Source organism: Heliangelus exortis, chromosome 3 (genome assembly GCF_036169615.1).
Source record: "Heliangelus exortis chromosome 3, bHelExo1.hap1, whole genome shotgun sequence".
NCBI lineage: Eukaryota > Metazoa > Chordata > Aves > Apodiformes > Trochilidae > Heliangelus > Heliangelus exortis.
This window is the reverse complement of record NC_092424.1, coordinates 48,804,358-48,827,504: the sequence shown is the minus strand read 5'-3', so window position 1 is coordinate 48,827,504 and position 23,147 is coordinate 48,804,358. Positions and strand designations below refer to the sequence as shown.

Below are 23,147 nucleotides of genomic sequence, written 5' to 3'. Positions count from 1 at the left end.
CTGAAATACACTGAGTTTATTAAACTGAAATACACTGTCTTTCTGCAAGTAAGAAGGCAGACTGACATTATTCTCTTGCTCTTTGATACTGATTTAAAATCACTGAAAAATAGTGATTTGCAGGACTACCTTGATTAAACCATTGTCAAAATTGATAGTGGGCTTTTTTTTGGTGGGGGTTCTTTGGGGGGGGGGGACAGTTTTTGGAGGGAGGGAGTTGGGGGGGGGGGTGTTTGGGTTTTTGGGGATTTTTTTGTTTTGGGGGGGAGGTTGGGGGGTTTGTTTTTTTGGGGGGTTTGCTTTTGGGATGGTTTTTTTGGTGGGGTTTCTGGGGAGGTTTTGGGGGGCATTTCTTTGGGGGATAGGTTTTTGTGGGGCTTTGGGTTTTTTTTTTAGGGTTTTGGTTTTTGGGTGGGGTTTGGGGTTTTGGGGGATTTTTTAGGGATTTTCTTGGTTTTTGGAGTTTTGAGGGATTTTTGGGGGGTGTTTTGGCAGGCCCTTGGGGGAGGTTTGGGTTTTTTGGGGGGGGTTTGGCTTTTGGGGTTTTTTTTGTTCTTTTTTGTTTTGGGGGGGCTTGGTGTTATTTTGGGGGGAATTTGGGTTTTTTTTGGGGGGGGTTGTTTGCTTTTTTTTAAGATGAACATAGTGTTTCAAGTTCGCTTAGTATGTGTTCTTCAGAGTAACTTCCATTTTATATGAGCTGTAATTTGATTCTACGTATAGGCTTACGAGTGATGATATTAGCAGCTGTAAAGGAAATGAATGTGAAGAAAGGAGCATCCATCATTGCAATATTTAAGTACATCAGTGCTACATTTAGGTATGACATACAGAGAAATAGACGGCTTCTCAAAAGAACTCTAGAAAAACTAATTGCAGAACAAGTAGTAGAGCAAGTCAAAGGACATGGTCTGGCTGGATCTTTCAAGCTGGGAAAGAAATACAAGGAACAGAAGAAGCGAGAAAGAGCCAAAGAGCAGGTAAAGCATGCTGCTGTATTTACATCATATAATGTTGCAAAGGTAGATCTTATTTCTACCATTTGCATGCTCTTCAGCTCTTTTGCCTGTGTGCACTAGTTCAGTGGCACTGTCTTATTGGTCAAAATGAAGAAAATGGCAGCATTTGCCTTGAGATTCGTGAACAAAAAAGGAGAAATCGTAAGGATATCCAGTTTGGGCTAAAACACTTACTACATCTGTCATAGATCTTTAAAAATAGTGCTGTGGGATGCTGTCAAATGTATTGTTCTTATTATGAAGTTGTCATTTAAATACTGGTAAGCATTAATCAAAACCTCAAGCAGGAAGTTGATATAAAATCTCAATATCTATGTATTGATGTGGATTTATGCTTAAAAAAAAGGTGAGAAGAAAGTCTGATATTCCTGCTTAATTTTACTTCGTAGATAGCAAAGACTTCAGGTGGTGTTCAGAAGAAGCAGCTGATTACTGCTAAAACTCAAGCCAAAGAATCAAGAAGTACTGATGTAACTTCTGAAAATGTCCTTAAAGCCCCTTTACGAGTGGATATTGCCATGGAAGAACATGATTATTGTACAACTAGCAAAAATAGCAGAAAACCTGAAGCAGATAGTGAGGACTGTGTGAAAGAGGAGAAAGTTAAGCAGGAAGCTGTGGTCCCAAAGTCTCCTGGTTTGCATGACAGTCTTCTTGTCTCCAGTGGTGTGAGCAGTAACTCCAATACTGATATTTCTAAAGCTACATCTGATGTTCAGCAGGAAATCCCAAAGGACCAGGCCTCCCATTCCCAAGAACGTGCCAGCAGCAGTGTACAACATGCCAGTTCTGTATTTCCATTTAATACCTCTGAATATCGTTTTGAATGCATCTGTGGTGAGCTTGGATTGGCTGACTATAAAGCTCGTGTGCAGTGCCTAAAATGTCACTTATGGCAGCATGCAGAATGTGTAAACTACAAAGAGGAAAACCTGAAGATCAAGCCCTTCTACTGTCCCCATTGCCTTGTGGCAATGAAACCAGTTTCTACAGGAGCAACTCTGATAATTTCCCCTAGTTCTATTTGTCATCAGTGGGTTGATGAGATCAACAGGCATGTAAGATCATCTTCTCTTCGAGTTCTGGTAAGATTATACGCCTTCATTGCCTGCTGAGTTACTTTATCAAGGCTAGGGGCTTCCTGTCTGACACTCTGTATCCCATATAGTTTGTATTTTTTTGTCATCTGTGCCAGAATTCTGCATTTCTTTCTACTACTCTTATGCTTTTGCACCGCATGGTGTGTTTGTTTCCCAGAAAGTCAGTCTGGATTCTGCAATTTTTCCTTACTAGTTGGTCACTGGGAGGGTGATATAGTAGACAGGATAAGGTTTATCAAAAAAAAAAAAAAAAAAGTGCTTTATAAAAAAAATCCAGTTGCAGTGGCAACAACAGGTGTTTTTTGAGAGAGAAGACTGTTGTTTTTTATTGAAAGCTTACCAAGGGCACTTACTTAGGGAGGCCTTAACTATAAGCTGTGTTCACGGTGTCAAGCCTCACTCTACATTTGTACTCAAGCTTGTCTTTTGAAGTTGCTTCTCATTTAAGTATAGATAAAACCCATTGTTTCAGCAGGTAGAGAGTGTACTTTTGAATTCTTGTTCTCAGGCTTCACAAACGAAGTCTTGGGCTTTGGTGTTTACTGAGAGTAACACTGTTAAAACTTGTACATTGTCTCTGTTATTTGCCGTATTTATTAGGATGTTGCTCATCTGGTGACCTTGTATTGTCTTTTTTCTTGATTTCTAATAGTTCTATCATAAAAAATAAGCCTGAGTATACATGTAGTAATTATGGCGATACAGGATTTTTGTGACTATAGTTATCACAATAACCATTTGCTTTTATGAATTATATAATCAAGCATTGTCTTTTGTATTTTTAGTATGCAGGAATTTTTGTATTGATGAAGTGCTTGGAGAACTGTTGCTCCATTATATTTTGAATAAATTAACAGTAATAGTAATAGACTGATAATGAGAGAAAGCTTTTGTATGCAGAGATATCTGATATCTTCAGCTATCCTGCATAGATATGCAGTATATAAATGAATTCTGGGCTTCCAGTAAACCATTTGCTTGGGCAGTCTACTTAGCTTTAGTTCAGCAACTAGCAAATGTGTAAAACTTGCACAGTCCAAGTTTCGTACCTGCTTTGATGAAAAGTGTCAGAAATACATTTTCATGGTAACAGGAAAACAGCTTAAATACTGAATGTTAATGCTTTCCATTCTAAGACACTGTTTTCATTTTCTTTAACTGGCAAATATAAGTCATCTAGACTTGCTTGCTGTGTTGCTGAATGAAAAATGAAAATTCATTTATTTTCTTAAAGCTAAAATAGTGCAGATTTTTCAAAGAAGCAGTTTCCCATGTTAATAGGTTTCGCATTGCATGTGAAGGGTGATCTTTATTCCTGGTTATTCCTCGTTCTATTACATAAAGCCATTAGAACTTCCCATGGGTTAGAAGCAGTTGGAAGACTAAAGATGTATTAGTAGGTCTTGCTTTATGGCAGGTTGTCTTTTCCTGCTTCTGTGAAAACAACCAGAACTTGGCCAAGTTATAAACCTACGGAAAATCTGTTCATAAATACTTGGAGTAGATCATTAGACTTAAAAGCTGTTAAGAAAAAAGCTTTCTTCAGTGAACATACTCATCTTTTTTCTCTTCCCTCCACCCCCTCTCTCGTCCCCCTTTTCATTTGTTACCTGCATTGACCTGGTTGCACATGCTCTCTTGTAGCACTCTGGGGCAGAACAAAAAGTGTATGCCTTTATTTCAGATGACAGAAACATAGTTGCCATATACACAAAAGTAGAGGAGATTATTACTGGAAGAACAAGTAAAGTTAACAGTGAAATTAACAATAAAATCCAGCAGATCATCAGGGGATAAAGAGGGGGCAAAATCAACTGAGGTTATCTAGAGTAATCTTAATTCTGTTATTTTTACCTATTAGTTGCATGAATTAAGAGAACATTAAAGTTTGTGACACTATGAGGGACTGAGCTTGATTTTCTTTGATGGCAGAAGTGTTTGTAGGTAGTTGCAGCTAAACACTAAACAAGGTGTTCTTTTATAATCATGTATTTGCAGAATGAAAGATGCTAGCTATTTGAAGATGAGACTGGAATATAGATTCTCTCTTTTAATAAAACGATACAAAAATTGCTTTATCTGTCAGAAGTAAGCTTTAACTATTTTAATATTATGATTAATACACAGATCTAGATGAGTGGTAAGAGCTATCTGATGATAAAATTCCTGAGGTGTGCAATGGATGTGTAATTTTGAAATAGGTTCCTGAAGTAAGTAGGGAGCAATAGAAGAAATATGTGAGGAGACAAAAGTGATTGATATGTAGCTCTGGTAATTGCTCTGAGTAGCTAAAAATCATGGAGATGATGAAACACTCCTATTCTAAAAATATACTTGATTGTGTATTGTACCACACATTATTTCAATGTTTAACATATTTTGATACTGTGAGTATATTTGGACTCACAGTATGTATTTGTTTGTTGTTTTTGTTTGGTTTTTGATATAGAAAGCTACAATGGGGAAGCATCTAGTAAAATGTTTTGTTTTGGTCATTTTTTTTTAATTTAAACTGCTATATGTTTTGGAAAGGGTTTTGCTTAAAATTCTGAGGGAGACAAGATGGATGTTTTTGATCTTAGAACCAATGTCAATACGAAAGGTTAATAATAATATTCTGTTCATGCACAGGGATTGCTTCTAAGTAGGGTATGCTTTCTATTTCACAAGTCTCTGTAGAGATCCTTTTTGTAGATAAAACATTACCCAGAGTATCGTTTCTGGCTCTGAAATATTTTGGTTTGTACTTCTGTCATTGCCTTATCATCCCAATAATTTTTGGGGCAGTGGGGAGAAAGGTAATAGATCTGTGGTAAGAGGACTGCAAATGTTAACACTGACACATCGTGTTGCTCTTTAGAACATCATAAAATACTTAATCTTGCAAATGACTATTGCAACAAATAACTTGCAGAGAATACTGCAGTCCTCTTTTCTTCAAAAGAGAAAAAAAATGTTTTGTGAAGGTAGAAGTAATCACACCTAAAGCATTTGTTATGATATCTGTATTGTACTTATTATCTGTATTACTTGTAGCGTGGTGGGAAATCTGTACTATATGAATGCAGGTTTTATGAATGCTTTCATATCATATGAGAAACACTGCTAAAAGCACGCATGTACCGATATTTTTGCTTTTTTATTCCAAGTGCCTCTTACCTTAATCCTTGGCTTCTGTGCTGTCGAATACAAACCTACCTAGGTGTACCAAGGTGTGAAGAAGCATGGCTTTTTGCAGCCACACATGCTGGCAGAGCAGGAGGTGGTTATCACCACGTACGACGTCCTCCGCACTGAGCTGAACTACGTGGACATACCCCACAGCAACAGTGACGATGGGCGCCGTTTCAGGAACCAGAAGAGGTACATGGCCATCCCAAGCCCCCTGGTAGCAGTGGAGTGGTGGAGAATCTGCCTCGATGAAGCACAAATGGTTGAATGCACTACTGCAAAGGTACAACGTTCCCAGTCACGCGTTTATTTAACTTGAAAAGGTTTTGACTTGCCTGTTGTATTTAATACAAAACTCTGCCTGCACTCGACCATTTCTATGGTTGGACTTTGTTTCACGCGCCCAAAACGAAAATAAGTTTTAATGTTACCTTGGACTGTAGCACTCTCCTGTTCTTAGTGCTCAGCACAGCCAGGTTATTTGGAGCTTGTTCTTCAGAAGTGAATTTTCTGTTGGAGGTTTTTACTATTAAATGGTTCTTCTCTTGGAATTTTGGCAGACTGTGAGTAGTATCCAGCTCAAAAAATACTTAATGTATACTGACAGTTTGAAGAGCTAGGCCATCATGTTGTATACAGTGTTTGATAGTTTCAAACAAGATACTAGCCTGCTTGGTGACGTGGTTCAGAGGCATGAATATATCCTTTGGGTCTAAAAGCTTAAATAGGCAGCAGTCTGTCTGCAAACTCTAGAGCTGCATTCTGTGGAGGGAGGTTATTTTAATTGGTATTCATCCTGTGGTTTTGCCCAAGACAGGAAGACAAAACTGCAGCTTACATAATGGTTTATAGGTTTTTAGACAGTTTTGTTTGCCAACTTGTTATTTTTTGTGAACCCTTAATTGTACTTGATTACATGGAAGTGGCTATGGCTTTTACCAGCTTTGTCATCTCCAAAAAAGCTCAATAACTCGATACACATTTTTGTAATACGTTGTACCAGTGCTGCTGGTCTGCTGATTTTGCATACTGAAGAGATGTTTATACTTTAATAAGTTCATAAAGATAAGTGTTGATACTGTGTTCCACTCTGTTTTTTGTTTCCTACTATTGGTTCTATCTTCTCTTGCCTAGGCTGCTGAAATGGCACTCCGTTTAAGTGGAATCAATCGCTGGTGTGTCAGTGGCACTCCTGTGCAGCGAGGATTAGAAGGTGAAACTTCTTGTAGCAGTGTCATCTGTGGGTTTTCCTTGTGCTGATAATGAGGTGGTGGTTTGAAGTGGTTAAAATGTCTGGTAGTTTTGCTCTGAATTCATTAGGTTCTCTGACTTGTCCTATAAACCCTAAGCATGTATAAAGCCATCAATAAGTGCATCAATATAAAAATTGCAGAGCTAAAATCTTTTTATCTCTTGTGTCTTGAGGCGGCCCCAATCACATAGGGGATGAAAACTGCTGATTAATTTGAAACTGTGCTGCTACTACTGTAATAAAGTGGGATAGGATGCCTCAGTAAACAACTGTTTCCTGCACAGAAATTATTCCCAGGATTTTTCTTCCCCTGGTCTGTGGTGGTTTTTGAATGTCTTGCGACTATCAGCTCAATACCACAATTATCATAAAGCTAACAAAATAAAGAATGTAACTACCAAATATTTGAGAAATATCTGTAGGATACCATCCTGTATTTCTATTTCTGCATTATCCATGTATCTCTGTATTTTTCCAGTCCTTAAATTTAATCCCCAGAAATAATATGTTTCTGAACTGGGCAGAATTAGCAAGCTATCTTCTCTCAGTAGAAGTGTATTGTTATTTTCTTCTGCCTTAGTTAAAAAGTGAGTTGTGTAAATTGCAGCCCCCTTCAGGATGGTGGGCAACAAACAGTTGGTGCACAGCAGGCTGTGAAGTGATGCGACTGAGCAGTATTGTTTTAGGGAAACCTGGCAAACCCAGTTAACCATATGCAATCATGTAATTTCTGCATCTTACCCTCTAGGTGGATAGGTTTAAATTCATTGCTCTGTTCTCCTAAACCTGAAATTAGAAAAGTGTTACATTCCATCAAGTTCTATTGAAAATCAACAGCTAGGTAAAGGAGAGTGCCCGCGTATTTCCCTAACTGGTCCCCTTCCTCAAATTAACTATTTTGGTGAGGGAATGACTGGAAAACAAGTGTAAAAGATAACAGCCAAAATGTAGTTGCTTCTTTTTCTGGTAACCTCTCTATGAAATTTAAGGGGTTGTTTTGAGTCATACTGTGAAGTACAAAGACACAAACATTGTTCTAAAGTACTTCCTTTTCTTGGCAGATCTGTACGGATTAGTCCTTTTTCTTGGAATTGATCCATACTGGGTCAAACATTGGTGGGACCAACTTTTATATCGACCTTATTGTAGGAAGAATCCCCGGCCTCTCTACAGCCTCATTGCCAAGATAATGTGGAGATCAGCAAAGAAGGATGTGATTGACCAAGTAAATAAGAGTTTTGGATTTTAAAATTCTGGAACAACATTTGTCAGTGGTTTTATTTGCATATTACTTATTTTCTTTTTTAATTGCAGATTCAAATCCCTCCTCAGACAGAAAATGTACACTGGCTTCACTTTTCTCCTGTGGAGAGACACTTCTATCATCGCCAGCATGAGGTGTGCTGCCAGGATGCATTGGCAAAACTCAGGAAGATTTCAGACTGGACTCTGAAGCTTAGTAGCCTAGATAGAAGGACTGTGACTTCAATTCTGTACCCTTTGCTGAGACTGAGGCAGGCCTGCTGTCACCCACAAGCTGTTCGGGGAGAGTTTCTGCCATTACAAAAAAGGTGAATTTATGTCACTTCTTAAATACCTTGCTTTATCCAGAACAATATTATTAGTTGTCCTGAACAGTGCAAGATCTTGTACAGTTCTCAGGCAAGCATAATTTTACTCTTCTTGAGTTGAACGTGCAGCTATGCTACAGCACTGTCTGACCTCAGAAGCTGAACAGGATGCAGTAGGGTAGTTAGCATAATTCTTAGGTTAAAGAACACAGTACTGAGAGGCAGTTGATTGTGCAGTAACCTTTTAACCTTTGCATGCTGATGGATACTAAGGTGTTGCAGGTGACAGACTGAGTGTGAAACCAGATTCTTTTTCGGCTTTAAACCCAGATTTTCTTTGAATTACAAAACTTGTATTCACGAGAACAATGAACAAAATGTGTAAACAGAATGGAATAGTTCTTTAATTAAAAAAAATACTAACGTGAGGTTGCAGAACTTGTAATATTTTTTGGTGTTTTGGTGTGGATTTTTTGCATGCTTTCAAGATCATCTTCCTCACAAGTGTCCTGCAAAACATATTAGTCCTCAGGTTTTATTAGACCAAAAGCATGTTTATGAAATTCAGCTGCTACTTTTTCAGTCAGTTGTGTGTGTGTGAAAGAACAGCCTGCTTCTGTTCCAGGCTTTTGGAACACTGCCTATGATGTTTCTTTGTTAATGTACAGGTAGGGAAGAACTTAAAACAGTTAGCACTGCCAGTGTTACCTCTGATGTTTCCTGCTCTTATTCATCCACTCTGTTAAGCCTCTTTCTATCTGTCCTTTTATAAGTTTTGTGTTCTACTCCTGGTTTCTTATACAGAGCACTGACAGTGCCCAAGTAGCTATAACTGCACCTACTTCAGCAGGACAAATAGACAATGTGCTGTAACACTTCTGTCTATCAGTCTGCTAGTATGGAAGCAAGGATTTAATTGGAGAAACCAATATTCTCACCAGCCCCTACAAGATCACTTGCATTAAAATGAGCTGGTGGTGTCCAAATGAAATGTGTAAACTGAGCTGAGAATGCTGGGGACAACTAGTACTGCACTGATTTTGTATTGATGTACCTTTTTTGTGAACCAATCCCCACAGTGCACATTCACAGCATAGAGAGAAGATTTGGTTCCTGGCTTTGCTTATATGTATGAGAATGATATAGAAATTCACTTTGGAATTCACAAACTTTGACAAAACAAGGCAGTTCACGTTGGAGCGTATGGATGAGAGAAACTGACCTGAAACAAGAAAGTTGAGCTTGGAGTGTATTCCATACTAGATGACTTTTTTCCCACCTGTGTATTGACAGCAGTAAATGTGAACATCTATTCAGCAAATATAAAGCCCTCCAAAGGGAATTTTCTAGGCTCTCCTAGTTACACTGGGTAAAAAAAAATTTAAAATTTTTAAAAAGACCAAAACTTGAATCTGCTGATGGTTTTTTTTTTTTTTGTCTTTTTTTGTCCCTTGAGCCTACTTCAAGCTGTCCTTGATGCTTCTTTCTTGTCGCAGTTCTTGCTTCTCTTTTTACTTCTGTTTCTATGATTTTGCAGCCATTCTCTTCTGACAAAATTCCTCTCAAGTATGACAAATGATACTTGTTAATCTTCACTGTTCTTATTCCACACATTTTCCTCTCTACCTTGACACCTCACCTGTTTTTCACATTTAGATTGGTACCAAAGGGAAGAAATGTAATCTCTGCTGGGTTTTTTTGAACAGCTTCTAGCAAAATGAGATTTGTTTTTGCTTGTTGCCAGTTCATGACTGTAAAAGAAGGAGCAAAATATTTTGCCCTGTGAAGGATAATTTTACCTAATTCTTGTTTTCTTTCTATTGCTTCCTATTTTTAAGGAATATCAACCTCTTGTCATACTCAGGGTAGAGCTCTAGCTGGAGGAAAATCTGACAGATATGTTTTATTTGTTTGTTTTTTAATAAGGAAATAAATATCAAACACTTGCACAGTATGTTTGCACATTTGGGCAACCTGATTTTGTGGGAGGTTTCCCTGCCCATGCAGGTCTTGGAACTTGATTGATCATCTCTAAGGCCTGTTACAAACCAAACCATTCTCTGATTCTATGTTGGATGCACATAACATTCTTCTATGCTGCACAGCATGACATTTTTCTTTGGTGTTGTGGCTTTCTCTCAGATTTAAGCCTTTTGGTTTCCATTTCAGCACCATGACCATGGAGGAACTGCTAACATCTCTGCAGAAGAAATGTCGAACAGAGTGTGAGGAAGCTCACCGACAGCTGGTGTGTGCTCTTAATGGCTTAGCTGGTATCCATATCATTAAAGGTAAGACTGGATGGCTCTAGCATATTTTTACTCCTATTAGTAGCCTAATCAGGTTTGACTTATACCATGTGAAAACAGTAGCTTTTCTGAATTAATGGAAAAAGCCACAATGAAATCCTGGGAAACCAGAAACATTTCAAACAGTGTTTGTAACAAAACCTAACATTCATTCTAGATAAGGGAGAAGAGGATAGGTATAATGATCAGTAATGTTTTCTGGGCCTCATTTGTGCCTCCTGCCATGCTGACTCTAGAATCTGCTGATGCCCACTACACTGTGCTGTCAATGTAGAGTTTGTCTGAACTACGAAGAAAAAAAAAGCTTTGAATGGGAAACAAAAATAACAAAATACTAATTAATTAAAATACCTTAGTCATAAATATGAAAGAAATGCCTCTTTGCTAAGTAACAAGTCTTTGGACTGGACTGGAGCATGGACATCAAATTTTTCAGAGAGTTATATTCTTAAAAAGACGTCTGTAGGCTACAGGTGGCAGGACCTGCCGAGTAATGAGCTCAGTCGGTGCTCAGCCTTAACTGGGCACAGGTGAGGCTGAGCACCGACTGAGCTCATTACTCGGCAGGTCCTGCCACCTGTGGCCTACAGACGTCTGTACAAATCATTTCTAACATACACTAGTAGCAAAAATGGGCCTTTTAAAAAGCAGATTGAAAATTTGCATGGAGTGAAAAACAAAAATAGGACGTAGAGCTCTGGTTTATAAATCACTTCCACCTCCCCTCAGCATTAGTCTTACATTCAGTCTTATGTATCTGCAAGGAGGAAGTACACCTTGTATGTAAGTAACACCTTTCTTCTTTCTCACTCAAGGATCCAGTTAAGATCTTTTTGTTTGCTAGCACACTTCTATGCCTTTCTCTTTGATTGGTCTGCAGCTCCATATTAACACCAAATTTAGTGTACATATGATGCCTTTTATGAATGTTACATACTATTTCTTTGTTCTCTTTGTTGCCCCTAAAACCAGTTTTGCCCAGCTCTAGGTCTGCGTTTCTTTGATGATGGGTGAGTTGTTTATAGCCATGGCTTCCTTATTCACAGCCAAACCCGAGCACCATCTCTTAGCATCCCATGGCTGCACTCCTCTACACTGCATCCTAAATCCTTACTTTTCAAGGCCTCTGCTATTGTTACTAGGCCTGCAAATATCTCATTCTACATAGAGTAATTGCTTGTTACTGCTATCTATATGAAGCTGTGATTGTACCACACAAAGATAAACAAAAGTAAAATTAAAATAAACATTACAAAATAGCCATAGGTGTCTATTGAATTCAAGAAATTGCTGTCACAGTGAAGCCAAATAAAAGGTCCAGGCAGGTCAAGAAAAATTCAAAGGAGGCCTGACAAGTCTCAACCCTAATTCAGGACAAATTGCAAATTCAGGACATAGCTCTGGGCCTGTTTCTAGTAATGTCTGTAGTATATTGCAGGACTACACCCTTAGAGCTGGCAAGTGCTTAAATATAATGATCAATGTGTCTTGTTGCAGCAGGGTTGTTACACTTGTGGATACCTGGGGAGATGATTTTTGCTTTATTGTTACCTGCCCATGTACATTTCATGTCCCAGTACTTCTCCAAGTTTTGAGAGTCTAAGACTATTACTGGCTAAATAAGTTTCTTTCATTTGAGAAAAGAGAATAGATTTTTTTTTTTTTTTTTGCTGCTTTTCCATATGCAACTTCAGTTTTATATTTCTTTAAGTTATATAAACTAATTTTTGAGAAGTGATTGTGGTATTAGCAGCTTACATCAGTAGTTATGCTCCCTGCATGTGTTTAATCATTTCTGCATTTCTGAAGTATGACACAGCTTTCATTGTTTTCACTGGAAGAGTGAATAATGTGTTTGCAGTGTGAATTTAGGAATGCACCACTGCAGTGAGTTGTAGATTGTTTTTTTAGGGCAACACAGAAATTTTTGGGACTTATGAAACTCTGAATAACTATTTTAAGATCAAGAAGTCTGCAGACCTTGTAGCCACAAAAAAATTGATTTGGAAACTGCTTTAGTCTCTCTGAAATGCAACACTGTGGTTTTTTACCAGGGTTTGATATTTGGGGGAGTGAGGAGAAGGAAGGAATAGGGATAAATATTTGCTTGAAAAGAAGTGGATAACGTATGGCCTCTCTGTAAACACGTTAGTATGTACTGAGTGATAGCCATTCATAGCTCTTTGTGTATTTAGGAGTCCAACACAGTATCTGTATGTTTTTGTTATACTTTTTAAATTCAGGAGAATATCCACTGGCTGCAGAGCTGTACAGAGAAGTATTACGATCATCTGAAGAGCATAAAGAAAAGCTTAAAACAGACTCCTTGCAAGTGAGTGAGCATTCAAATGTAAAGAGACATAGTTAAGAACTGGAATACTTTAGATGTAATTTAACAGGTCAGTCTTCTTCTTCCTGGTGGTGTGCTGAATGACTTTCAGCCTGCTGTCATGATCACAATGTTTATATAGGAATCTTTCCAGTGATGTTCACTTTTTTAAGAAAAAAAAAAAAACCCAAAAACCAAAAGCTGTATTTCTAAAAACTTACACTTGTGAGTCTTCATGACATCCCAGAAACAGTGTATTTATCTCCACCTGCTGTTCTGCAATAGGATTAACATGCTGAATTTCCAGACGTGTATGTGACTGTGACCTGTTCATGTTAATGGTAGTGTATTGCATCCTGTGAAGTGATGAGAGTAATATTAACATGCCAAATTGTGGAGATTAATAAAGTTGTTGCACTGCATAAGATAATTCTCTGAAAGGGCATCAAAACAAGAAAAGGAACCAAAGTGAATTTTCTTTTCAGGAACTATGTCAAAAACTTTGGAATACTGTATTAAAAATACAAATATGTTTTCCTGATTAAAAAAACCCAAATATACATACTGAAACATTGTATTTAATGTCTTTATATTTCTTTAAGAAATATCAGTTCTAAGTTGTCCAACATTCTCTTAAGCATAAAAAGATATTTAAACTGTTAATAACAAATAAGAAGTGATCAGTTGTCTGATTCTTCACTTTGCTTTCTTCACTAAGTTATACTTGGATTATCTAGCATGTGGTTATCTGATAGCTCCATGATGCCTCTTTGATCCTTTCTCCTCTTTTTTGACTTCCCTGAGGCATTTTTCACTTAGCATAGCCATAGAAGCATAAACTTTTTAAGCTACTCATACCGAGGTTGTTAATTAAGCTGTTTTACTGAATTATGCAAGCCAATAAAGTGCAGGTTGTTTTGTTTTGTTTTTCCCAAACTGTACACCACCTAATTGCCTTTCTGTAATAGAACTCAACCTCTGTTGAGTACTTCCCAGTTGTGTAGGCTGAGGTCTTAAAGATAATGGCACACTACTGCTGGCCAGTGCTCATCAGTGACTGCAGTAGTAACAGGACAAAGGTGAAGTGAATCCAGGAGATGAGAAGGGCACAAGTTCATGATGGTCAAAGTTACGAGTGTGAGTTTCTGGGAGATAACCAGACAGCATAATCTTAGGGGTCTGTCTGGTTTGGGATTTTTAGGGAGAACCTGGGGAACAGGGATAGAGTTGCCTTGCATTAACAATCAAGTTTATTTCCCTAAACCTAAACAAAAAGGTTGTCTTTTATTTCAGAAAAGTGAAAAATATGAGAAATCATTGAGGCTCCTGGGAGCTGTATTTTTTTCCTTAGACTTAATTTCGCTTTCATTAGTTGTCTCCTTGTAATATTCTGAAAGATCTTCACAAAGGGATATGCTTCGAGATAAATAAGTAATTTTCTGTGATAGTCAAGGGCTTTTTTAAATTTAGAGGGTGAGTATGGGACAGAATCTGAAGAGTTGGTATCAAGCTTTCCTACTGATTTGCTTTTGAGGTGTTGAAGAAGGTCTTTTTAGTATTTCTTTTCCTACCTCAGTAGAATGACAAAAAATGTTTACTTTCTTTATAAGATGCTTCCAGAGTAATAGAGAAAAAAATAGTTTTAAATTAATACTAATTTCATGCTGTAAGCTTTCATTACTATTTAAGGTTTTCCTGTCACAGATGTTGCAATGTATTTTTTCATGACTGGTGTTGACTTTGTGTGTATCTAGAGACTGCATTCTACACACAATTTGATGGAATTGTTGTTAGCAAAGCACCCAGGAATCCCCCCAACTTTGCGTGACAGCCGACTTGCAGAAGAGGTAAACATTGTTAACTTTTATATAAATAAATTGTTAAGGCTACCTTTTAAATTTTTGTCCTTCAGTGTTTGTGAACCAGAACATTTTCACTGTCATAAGTAATTTTTATTTTCAAAGTATCTGATGCACCTAAAAATAATGTTTAAACCTTTCTTTTTATTTTACAGATAAGTTTTTACATGTAGCTAAGTTAAATTGTCCTGCTCTGAGATTAGTCTAAGATCTTTTTATTGTTTACTTATTCAACACAATATATTTTAATGTACAAAGATGGAAGAATAACAACTTAAATTCCAGTTCCTTTCTGTAGTGCAGTTTATTCATATTGTCACTTGAACTTATCCAAAAGCAAAATTGCCTTGTTAGTATCTTTACAGTAGTTTGTATTCTCAAATGTTTTTTGGGTTTACTAATATATGCTAGATTCTAGAATAAAAATGAATGCTAAATGTTGCTTACAAATGGAAGTGGGTAGCATGTAGCTAGCAAACTATTTTAAAACATTATGCTAGCTGGTTTTTTTACGTTTTCAATTATTCCTTATATGAGCAGTGCATAATCTAAGCTCTCACTTATGTACAGGCAGAACAACTTCGACAGCATTATATGAGTAAATCCAATGCTGAGGTTGCAGAAGCCCATCAGGCTTTACAGCCAGTATTTCAGACCATTCGGGAGCTCCAGAGAAAGGCAGGTACCTCTCATGTATTTAGTCTCTGAATTTTGAGGAAAAAAAAAACCCTAATTTTATCTGTTTATCTAGAACTACAGGTGTTTATTTTTTCTAGCAGTTTGTTGAAGGCCTGTTTGGACACAGGCCCAAAACATACTCTGTGTTGCCTGCTTAGACACACATAGTACTTGATGAACAGATGACAAAAAGCAGAAGTTCATGGTGTTATGATTCTAGTAAATTTTAACACCAAGCTTGATTTTTATATTAACTGTGCTTCATCTGTAATTTAACTAAACAAATTACAGGCTTGGGCCTTGAAACATTTCCATGCTGTATCAAGTGGTATTTCAATGACTTTCAAAGGAACTGTTCTTTGACATACATTTAGTCATTGTGCTTAAGGCTTAATTGTGTTTAGTCAACATGGCAACACAAATTTCATAGGGAGGTGCAAATCCTTAAGGTAGTGATGAACACCTTAGTAGAAATGTGTTTTGTCACATTCATAATAGTAAAGAAGAAAGAAATGGGAGCAAATGATGCATGAGGAAGTAAACTTCTGCATCTTCTTTCACCCTTTAAATTATGAAATCATTACAGTGCTTCTCTATTAACTTTACAGAGAGCTTGCTTTCTCTGCTTATATGATCCTTTCATCTCGTGTGGAGAAAAAGAGGAAATGGATTATATCTCTATGTGGTTATTCTGTGTAGGTGGTCTTGTTGAATCTTAACTCTGCTACAGCAGTTTTAGGATGTGGAAGTAAACGGAAAAGCAGAAAAATTCTTGATCTTGTATTCACTTAAACAGGAAGGGGGATATTTTTTAAAGATATTCTCATCTTCCATTTTCCATTCAAGTTGCCAGTCTTGTTTAAATGTTGCCTGAAGAGCAGTGTAAGCCTTTGCTGCAACAAGTAAATTGGTTGTTTATTAAATGTTCATGGCTAAATCTCTTCTTTTGTATCCAGATACATTCAGGTTCTCCTTGGTGGTTGGATGTCATCCAGACAGCAATACAGTATGCCATTGATGAGGAGCTTGTTCAACGTGTACAAAATGAAATAACCAGCAACTACAAACAGCAGACTAATAAGCTCTCCATGGCAGAGAAGTAAGAAAATAGATAAAATAGGCTAATGAATATGACTCTTTGCTCAAGTTCACTTACCAGTTTGTGCTAAAACTTGCAATTGAATAGGAAGCATTTTTGCTTCAGAGCATATGGGCTGCAATTAAGTATCAAAAATGATAAGCATAACTAGATAGAAGAGTTGGAAAGAAAAGCAGCAGAATTACACTTTTCTCCTAGACAAGAAGTTTTTTTAAATGTTCCTTTGTATTATCTAATGTCATTTTACAGTTTTCTGTCAACATGCAACTACTGAGCAACAAAGATTCAAAATGTGTTAGAGTAAAATTGAGTAATTTCTAAAAGAAACTGACTTGCTTAAATGGAAAGTAGGCAGACAATATCAGAAAAATGCTTGTCTAACAGCATAAAATAGCACCACTGTTTCTCTGAGTAAAGAATTTTGGTTTGCTCTCATGTTAGAGACAACAGTAGCACTGTTGTGTGCAGTTACAGAATAATGGATTGGAAGGGATGTGTGGACATCACCTCAACCAACAGCCAGCTTATAGGTCCAGGTCCACGCTCAGAGATTCATCCGAATTAGGTTACAGAGGGATTTGTCCTATTGGGTTTAGAGTGTCTTCAAGGAGGGAGACTTCATAGCCTTTATGTGAAGCCTATCACTTCACATCAAGTGTATTTGAACCACTTAGTGGGAGCCAAAGATAAATGCTTTAAAATCCTGTCTATTTCATGTTTTCTGTGTTGTATCTTTTGTGTATTGCCTCTTGTCCATTCACCGTACACCTCTGAGAAAAGTTTGGCTCCATCTTCTTTGTACCTTCCAGTTAAGGCAGATGTAGAAAGCAATAAACTCTCCCTTGAGTGATCTCTGTCTCATTTTAATGCTGAATAAGCGCTTTTCTCCCAGCCTTCCATTTAAGTTCTGTGCTGCAGCTCTGTCAGTTCATCACAGAAAAGAGAGACATAGGAGAGTGCTATCACATTTTGACTTTAGGCAGTTTTCTCAGACACATGAACCATCCTTATTCTCAGACATACAGTCTTTCTGAATCATGCTTTAGTTAAATAGATTTTTAATTTATATACAAGTAAAAATATATCTAAAAAGATGTATATAAATGTATATACGTAAGATATAAATACTTAATGTTTGTAAATGTGTGTGTGTGCAAATGTAAGTACGTTAATATGCACAGATTTTAATTAAATACGTTAATATATATCCTCCAGTAAGACTACTCAATTATGATCCTGAAACTTGGCAATTCTTTGCTCTTGCTGTATTAAGTGTATCTTACTTCTTGGTTCTTAATTCTGTTGGACAAGGCAATCTCCAGAGATCCCTTTGAACCTCAGCTATTCATTTGAGTCTGAATGTTTCATGATTAAATGTTATTTGAGAGTAATGTCTTCTCAATCTGGTCAAAACAAGTTTGAGATAAGAACTGTTTACATGCTGATGTGAAGTTCATATGCCTACACATCTCTAAATGCTTACCAGTGTAATACTGGAAAAAATGGTTGGGTTTTTTTCGTCAGTTGAAATTAGCTATTAAGGAAGAATCTTTCCACGTTTTTATTGCTTACAGGTAGTATTACTCTGGAAAAGCTATCTGCAATTCAACCGTTTCTTTTATATAGTAGAAACAAAATATTTCCTTTTTAACTTCTTCTAACATGCAATAAAACCTTAAAAAGTAGTGTCTAATGAAGTGTTAGTGGTGGAATCAGCAGCTGCTCATGTCTATCTGACTATTACAGAGAACTAGCATGTATGGGAAATTTTTTAAAATCTGGTATATTTGGCCACTAGTGTTGATAGTGTTAACCAACTTGTGATTGCAATTTATATTTATTTTCAGACTACTTGGTTAGTCAAACTTACCTTTTATTTTAAAATACCTAATGCTTAAGTAGGTCATCTTATAAGGCAAACTTAAGTAGTGTTTTTAAACCCATGCTTTTCTCTCAGTACTTTGGAAGAGAGAATTTTTGGATCAAGCTTTCCATATGGGGTAGAACCGCAGTCTTTTAATACTGTCTTGTATATGAATGCCTGGTATTAATGGTGCACTCTTAGGAAGAAACCTCTGCTCACAGGAAGAAGACAAAGTGGGGAGTGTTTAACTGGTGTTCATGTTCCCACTGCACTCAAGACAGACAACCAGGTTTTGGGAAGATAGCTCCATGTCGTGTCCATTTAATAATTTAAACACCGAAAAGTAACCTGCAAAATGCAGTGTATTTTTATGATGGGTGCATGTGTCTATTGTGAATTGCACAAGTGCGTGGGAAACCTGTTTGTTGGCCAATAGATGCAACTGCAGCTTAGTATAAGCAATTTTTTACCTCCAGTAGATTTGATTTGTGGACCAGAATGTTGCAGGTTGGCGTTTACTACTAACAGTTGGTTGCTTCGCTCAAGTCTTGCAAAGAGTCTTCCTATTCTACAAATACCAGGTATCATATCAGGAGATACAATGGGATGGTTTCTAACAGTTAACATTACATGTAGTAGTAATAAAGTTACTTATGATATTAACTTCATACTTTGGCCTATATTACTGGCTATTTCTGACTAAAGTTTGGATTTGGTGACTCAGTGTACACTTCGCTGCTTTTTTCTTTAAATTAGATTCCGTGACTGCAGAGGCCTTCAGTACCTGCTCACAACCCAGCTGGATGAAGTGAAGAAGTTCCAGAAGATTGTAAGAGAAGCAGTTAAAAACTTAGAAGGCCCTCCCTCTAAGCAGGTTATTGAGGCTGCCACTATCTGCCATTTGCGACCTGTTAGACTTCCACTTAACAAGTATGTCTTGAAAACAGAAAGTATACTTTAGAAGTGTATTATTAAAATTTCTTTCATTTGAAATAAGAAGAGATCAAAGTCTTTCTTCTGTATTCATGATTTGCAGATATCATAGATCCATTTTTTAGAATCAATAACTTACTTTGGTTTTATTCTTACAAAATCTTTTTCCGCTACTAATTATATCAAGTTTACACAAGACTGTTGTATTGTTATTCGTGTAGTTTTATATTTTGGAGTAGGGAATTACAGGAATTACTTCATTTTCTGATTAAATTCTGAGTGCAGTTTTTCATTGCAGCTGTGTCTTTTGTAAGGCTGATGAGTTGTTCACGGAATACGAGTCGAAGCTCTTTTCTCATACGTAAGTTCATAGCTTTATAAACTTCTCATTATAAAAAAGCAAAAAACCAGAAGATGGATTGTTTCATATTTTCTACTTTAAGGTTCCTGAAATAACTTTACGAACAAATTCCAGTAACTTCTTGCTTGTGGCCTTGATAGCAGCACCACCATAGGGAGTGGCCAGTATGGAGATGAGATTACAGCCCTCTGCATACTTTCTCTTTGACTTTTTATCTTTCATATCCTTCACAATGTCAACATTGGATTTAAAAAGATCTTGAAGTTGTTTTGAACAGTCTTTTCATTGGGGGATCTGTTACCCAATGATTGCTAGAATCATTAGGAGACATTAAGGTGTTTCTGAATTAGCATTGTTTAAGGGAGGTAGTGGGTAGCTCTTATGTTCTTAAATGGTGCAGTGCCCAGCAAATATTGCATCAGAGTTTCACTGTAAGCCTTTACCAAAAATATTAAGGAATTTGAGCTGACAACATGGCCTGTACAGTGATTTCATTGCTGGTCCTAAGGTCACTGTGATCAAAGCAAGCTTTTGGGATATCCAGTAATCAACCATGTCTTTGTATTTGTTAGGTTTGCTTTATCCTTTAATCAAGTATTAGAAGGCTGAAATAGATGATGAGTAAGTAGAAATTATTATGGAAGTGCAAAAAAAGTGAGAAGTATTGTGTTGTGTTTGTTTTTCAGTGTTAAAGGCCAGATGGCAATATTTGAGGAGATGATAGAAGATGAGGAAGGGCTCGTCGATGACCGATTGCCCACCACAAGCAGAGGACTGTGGGCAACCAGTGAAACTGAACGTGCCTTGAAAGCTCTTCTCTCCTTTGCCAAAGCTCATCGAATGGATGTTACAATAACCGAAGAAGGCAGTGTATTTCTGGAGCTCTTTGAAGCATGGAAAAAGGAATATAAGGTACAGTGAATGACATGGTGACCAGAACAGTTGTGTAGTCCATTTAGTTTAATGTAAATAAGTTTAAACTGAATATGTACAAATCTAAGTTGTGATCCTGATATTAGGCCTTGCCTACACAAAGCTTGTTCACAATGCTTATTGTAGGATTTGTTTTAAAATGGTTTATATATGATTTAAGAGTTTGTAAAAGCTATACTGACTACTAGGCAAATTAGTAAAAAATTTGTCTTCTAGGGCAGTATACAGATATAATTGGATGTTCATCTGTTTAGTCAAATCAGATTGTAGCAGAACTGAGGAAACTGAATATTGTTCCATTCTGTAATTGTTTACCTTCAGTGTTGTAGTAACTGCAGGTGTCTTTTCACTGTTGTTCTATTTGCTCTATTTCCTGGATCTTGTTTACTACAAAATGTAATCTGAGATAATTAGTCTCCTGTTGTTTAGATTAGAGAGAGCTGGGGTTTGCCCTACGCAGAGAACAAACTGTGGCTTTCTTCCTGCATCCTTGTGTGTCTGTTTTTTTGCAGTGAATATACACCAGTGAGGCAGAAGGGGGAAGAGCTGCTGCATACAAGGGTCTCATCCTATTTTACAGCTTAGTTGTAGTCGAGTGTTTTCTTCTAAATGCTTCTTTTTAATTAGCACAGACTTCTGCTTCAGTAGAATATGTTTCGTGCACTAGTTTCAGGTTTAATGACTCTCTTGTACACTCAGTTTTTTGTGATCTGGCATCAAGAGGAGATTGCTGTTCCTTGAAAGGTTTTTGCCCATGTGATCTTTCTCCCACACCGGTTTCATCAGTCTAGGAAATTGTCACTTGCTTTTTCCTTAGAGATTTTTGCAAAAGCAAACATATTTCTTGCAGATGTATGCTATCCAAGAATTTAAACATTTGTTAGTAGCTCTAGTCCACAGAAGAAAAGATAGTCTAGAGAGTGATTTACCTTATCTTAGATTATCTAAGGGATTCAGTCTCTGTTTTTCAGGAAACTGAGTTACTCATCACCTACTTTCCTTAAAATCAGTGATGCTGTTTAAGAGTGAGACTTGATCTAGAGCTGCCTTAAAAAAATGCTAGGTTACTCTGTAACATAGTGCAAAAGCTTTTTTATCAAAATGAGAAATTAGCATTTGGACATCTGATAGATAAATTTATGAAACACCTTATAAAGTTGTGTGGCTCCCACAAAATCAGATCACTTGCTTATGATAACAAAATGCTGATTGGAGAGTAATGATTAGCTGTATCTGTGCTTTGTTATTTTGTATCTCAGCTTATTATGATTCTATCTGTCACGATTTGGAAATACCTACTCAGTTTTCCATGCTACTCTAATCTACATTGACCTACAGGGTTGCTACTCAGTAAAAATAAGCTTTAAATCTAAAGTGAACAAACTTGCATTAATGCTCAGAAATTGGCCTTTTACACCCCACCCCAAACCACGATGTTTATTAACATTAAAAAGTACAGACAATTTGTGGTTAAATTTAATGAAAATATAAATGTTCTGAAAACAAAAGTGAGATTTTTTTTTTGTTGTTGTTGCTTCTTAGTTACACAGGCTTCCTTTTAATATTGGGTTTTGGGTTTTTTTCTCTATATGGTAAACTTTGTCCAGTTCAGACAAATGCTTCATACGCACAAACTCTGACTTGAAGGAGAAAGCAAAAGTAACAGCCAAGCTTCTCCATTAGTGAATACTAATTGGAGAACTTTTCTGCAAGTTTACTGAAGAAATTGCATGATGTAACTCTTTGAAGGCAGTTCAGGGATTTCTAAGTAAACATCAGGTGGCAGTAGAATTAGCAGTATCATGGAAAGTAAACTTCTGTTACAGCTAACGTTAATTGAATCAGTCTTTAGACTGACAATCAAGAGCCTTACTTTGCTTTAATGATGTTTTTGTTGTTGTGTTGTTTTTGTTTCGTTTGTTTTTTTTTAAGAAAAAGTAATTTTAGCTAACTCTCTCCCTAATCTTAGCGTAGTTTGGGGAAGAAAGGTCCTTCTTATTCTCTGTTCTTACCCTACATGTCAAGCTTCATACACGATAATTTTGTTTGTAATCTAGGCAAAGCTCAAAACAAATGCTTCAGTAGTCTTTCTTGAGATGAAAGACCCAAACAAACAACCAGTACACCTCCCAGGACCTGAGTGTGTAGAAATATCTTTACAATTGAAAACTCAGAAATCTGGAATTAGGAATTATTGAGATTAGCAAAAAAGTTGTTAGAATTCAGTAAGATCACTGTAGTTGGTTTGTGGAAAGCTTGGGAAGAAGTATTTTACAGTATTTTCAGTAAGTGAAAAACAATGTCAGTTTATATGTATAGGATACTACCAATTTTAGCTATTTCTTTTGTAGAAAGTCAGAATTTACATTTTCTTGAGAGAATTGCATCTGATGTTACCTTCACCTTCTGCTTGTGGTTCTTTTATCATGACTACACACACTGTTAACTTTTCTTTAAAACATACTTCATCTTTAAGAAGCAGTCTCACTACTCTTAATAGCTAGTTATTTAAAATGGCTTAATCATTTTTCCCTATTAAGCATTTGCTTAGTCTTGCAAGGCATTTTGTTTCTGAATTTTTAGTTGCATTAATTAATGTAATAGTTGTAGAACAAATGACACAGGTATTTATGTTTGTTCATAGGGACTGGAAAGAAAAGCGGGTAAGA

At 36.8% G+C, this 23,147-nt stretch overlaps 1 protein-coding gene across 1 annotated transcript in view; it reads left to right on the top strand.

Annotated features, from left to right (window-relative positions):
* The window catches only part of SHPRH (SNF2 histone linker PHD RING helicase), a 46,081-nt gene that overhangs the window by 8,983 nt on the left and 13,951 nt on the right, over nt 1–23,147 (top strand). The window contains exons 8-21 of the mRNA XM_071740510.1: nt 724–980; nt 1,409–2,104; nt 5,322–5,573; nt 6,425–6,503; nt 7,604–7,767; nt 7,857–8,113; nt 10,283–10,404; nt 12,666–12,754; nt 14,506–14,598; nt 15,181–15,288; nt 16,245–16,387; nt 19,008–19,181; nt 19,483–19,545; nt 20,232–20,457. Of these exons, the coding sequence (XP_071596611.1) occupies nt 724–980; nt 1,409–2,104; nt 5,322–5,573; nt 6,425–6,503; nt 7,604–7,767; nt 7,857–8,113; nt 10,283–10,404; nt 12,666–12,754; nt 14,506–14,598; nt 15,181–15,288; nt 16,245–16,387; nt 19,008–19,181; nt 19,483–19,545; nt 20,232–20,457 (2,723 nt within the window). The remainder of the gene's footprint in view (nt 1–723; nt 981–1,408; nt 2,105–5,321; nt 5,574–6,424; nt 6,504–7,603; nt 7,768–7,856; nt 8,114–10,282; nt 10,405–12,665; nt 12,755–14,505; nt 14,599–15,180; nt 15,289–16,244; nt 16,388–19,007; nt 19,182–19,482; nt 19,546–20,231; nt 20,458–23,147) is intronic.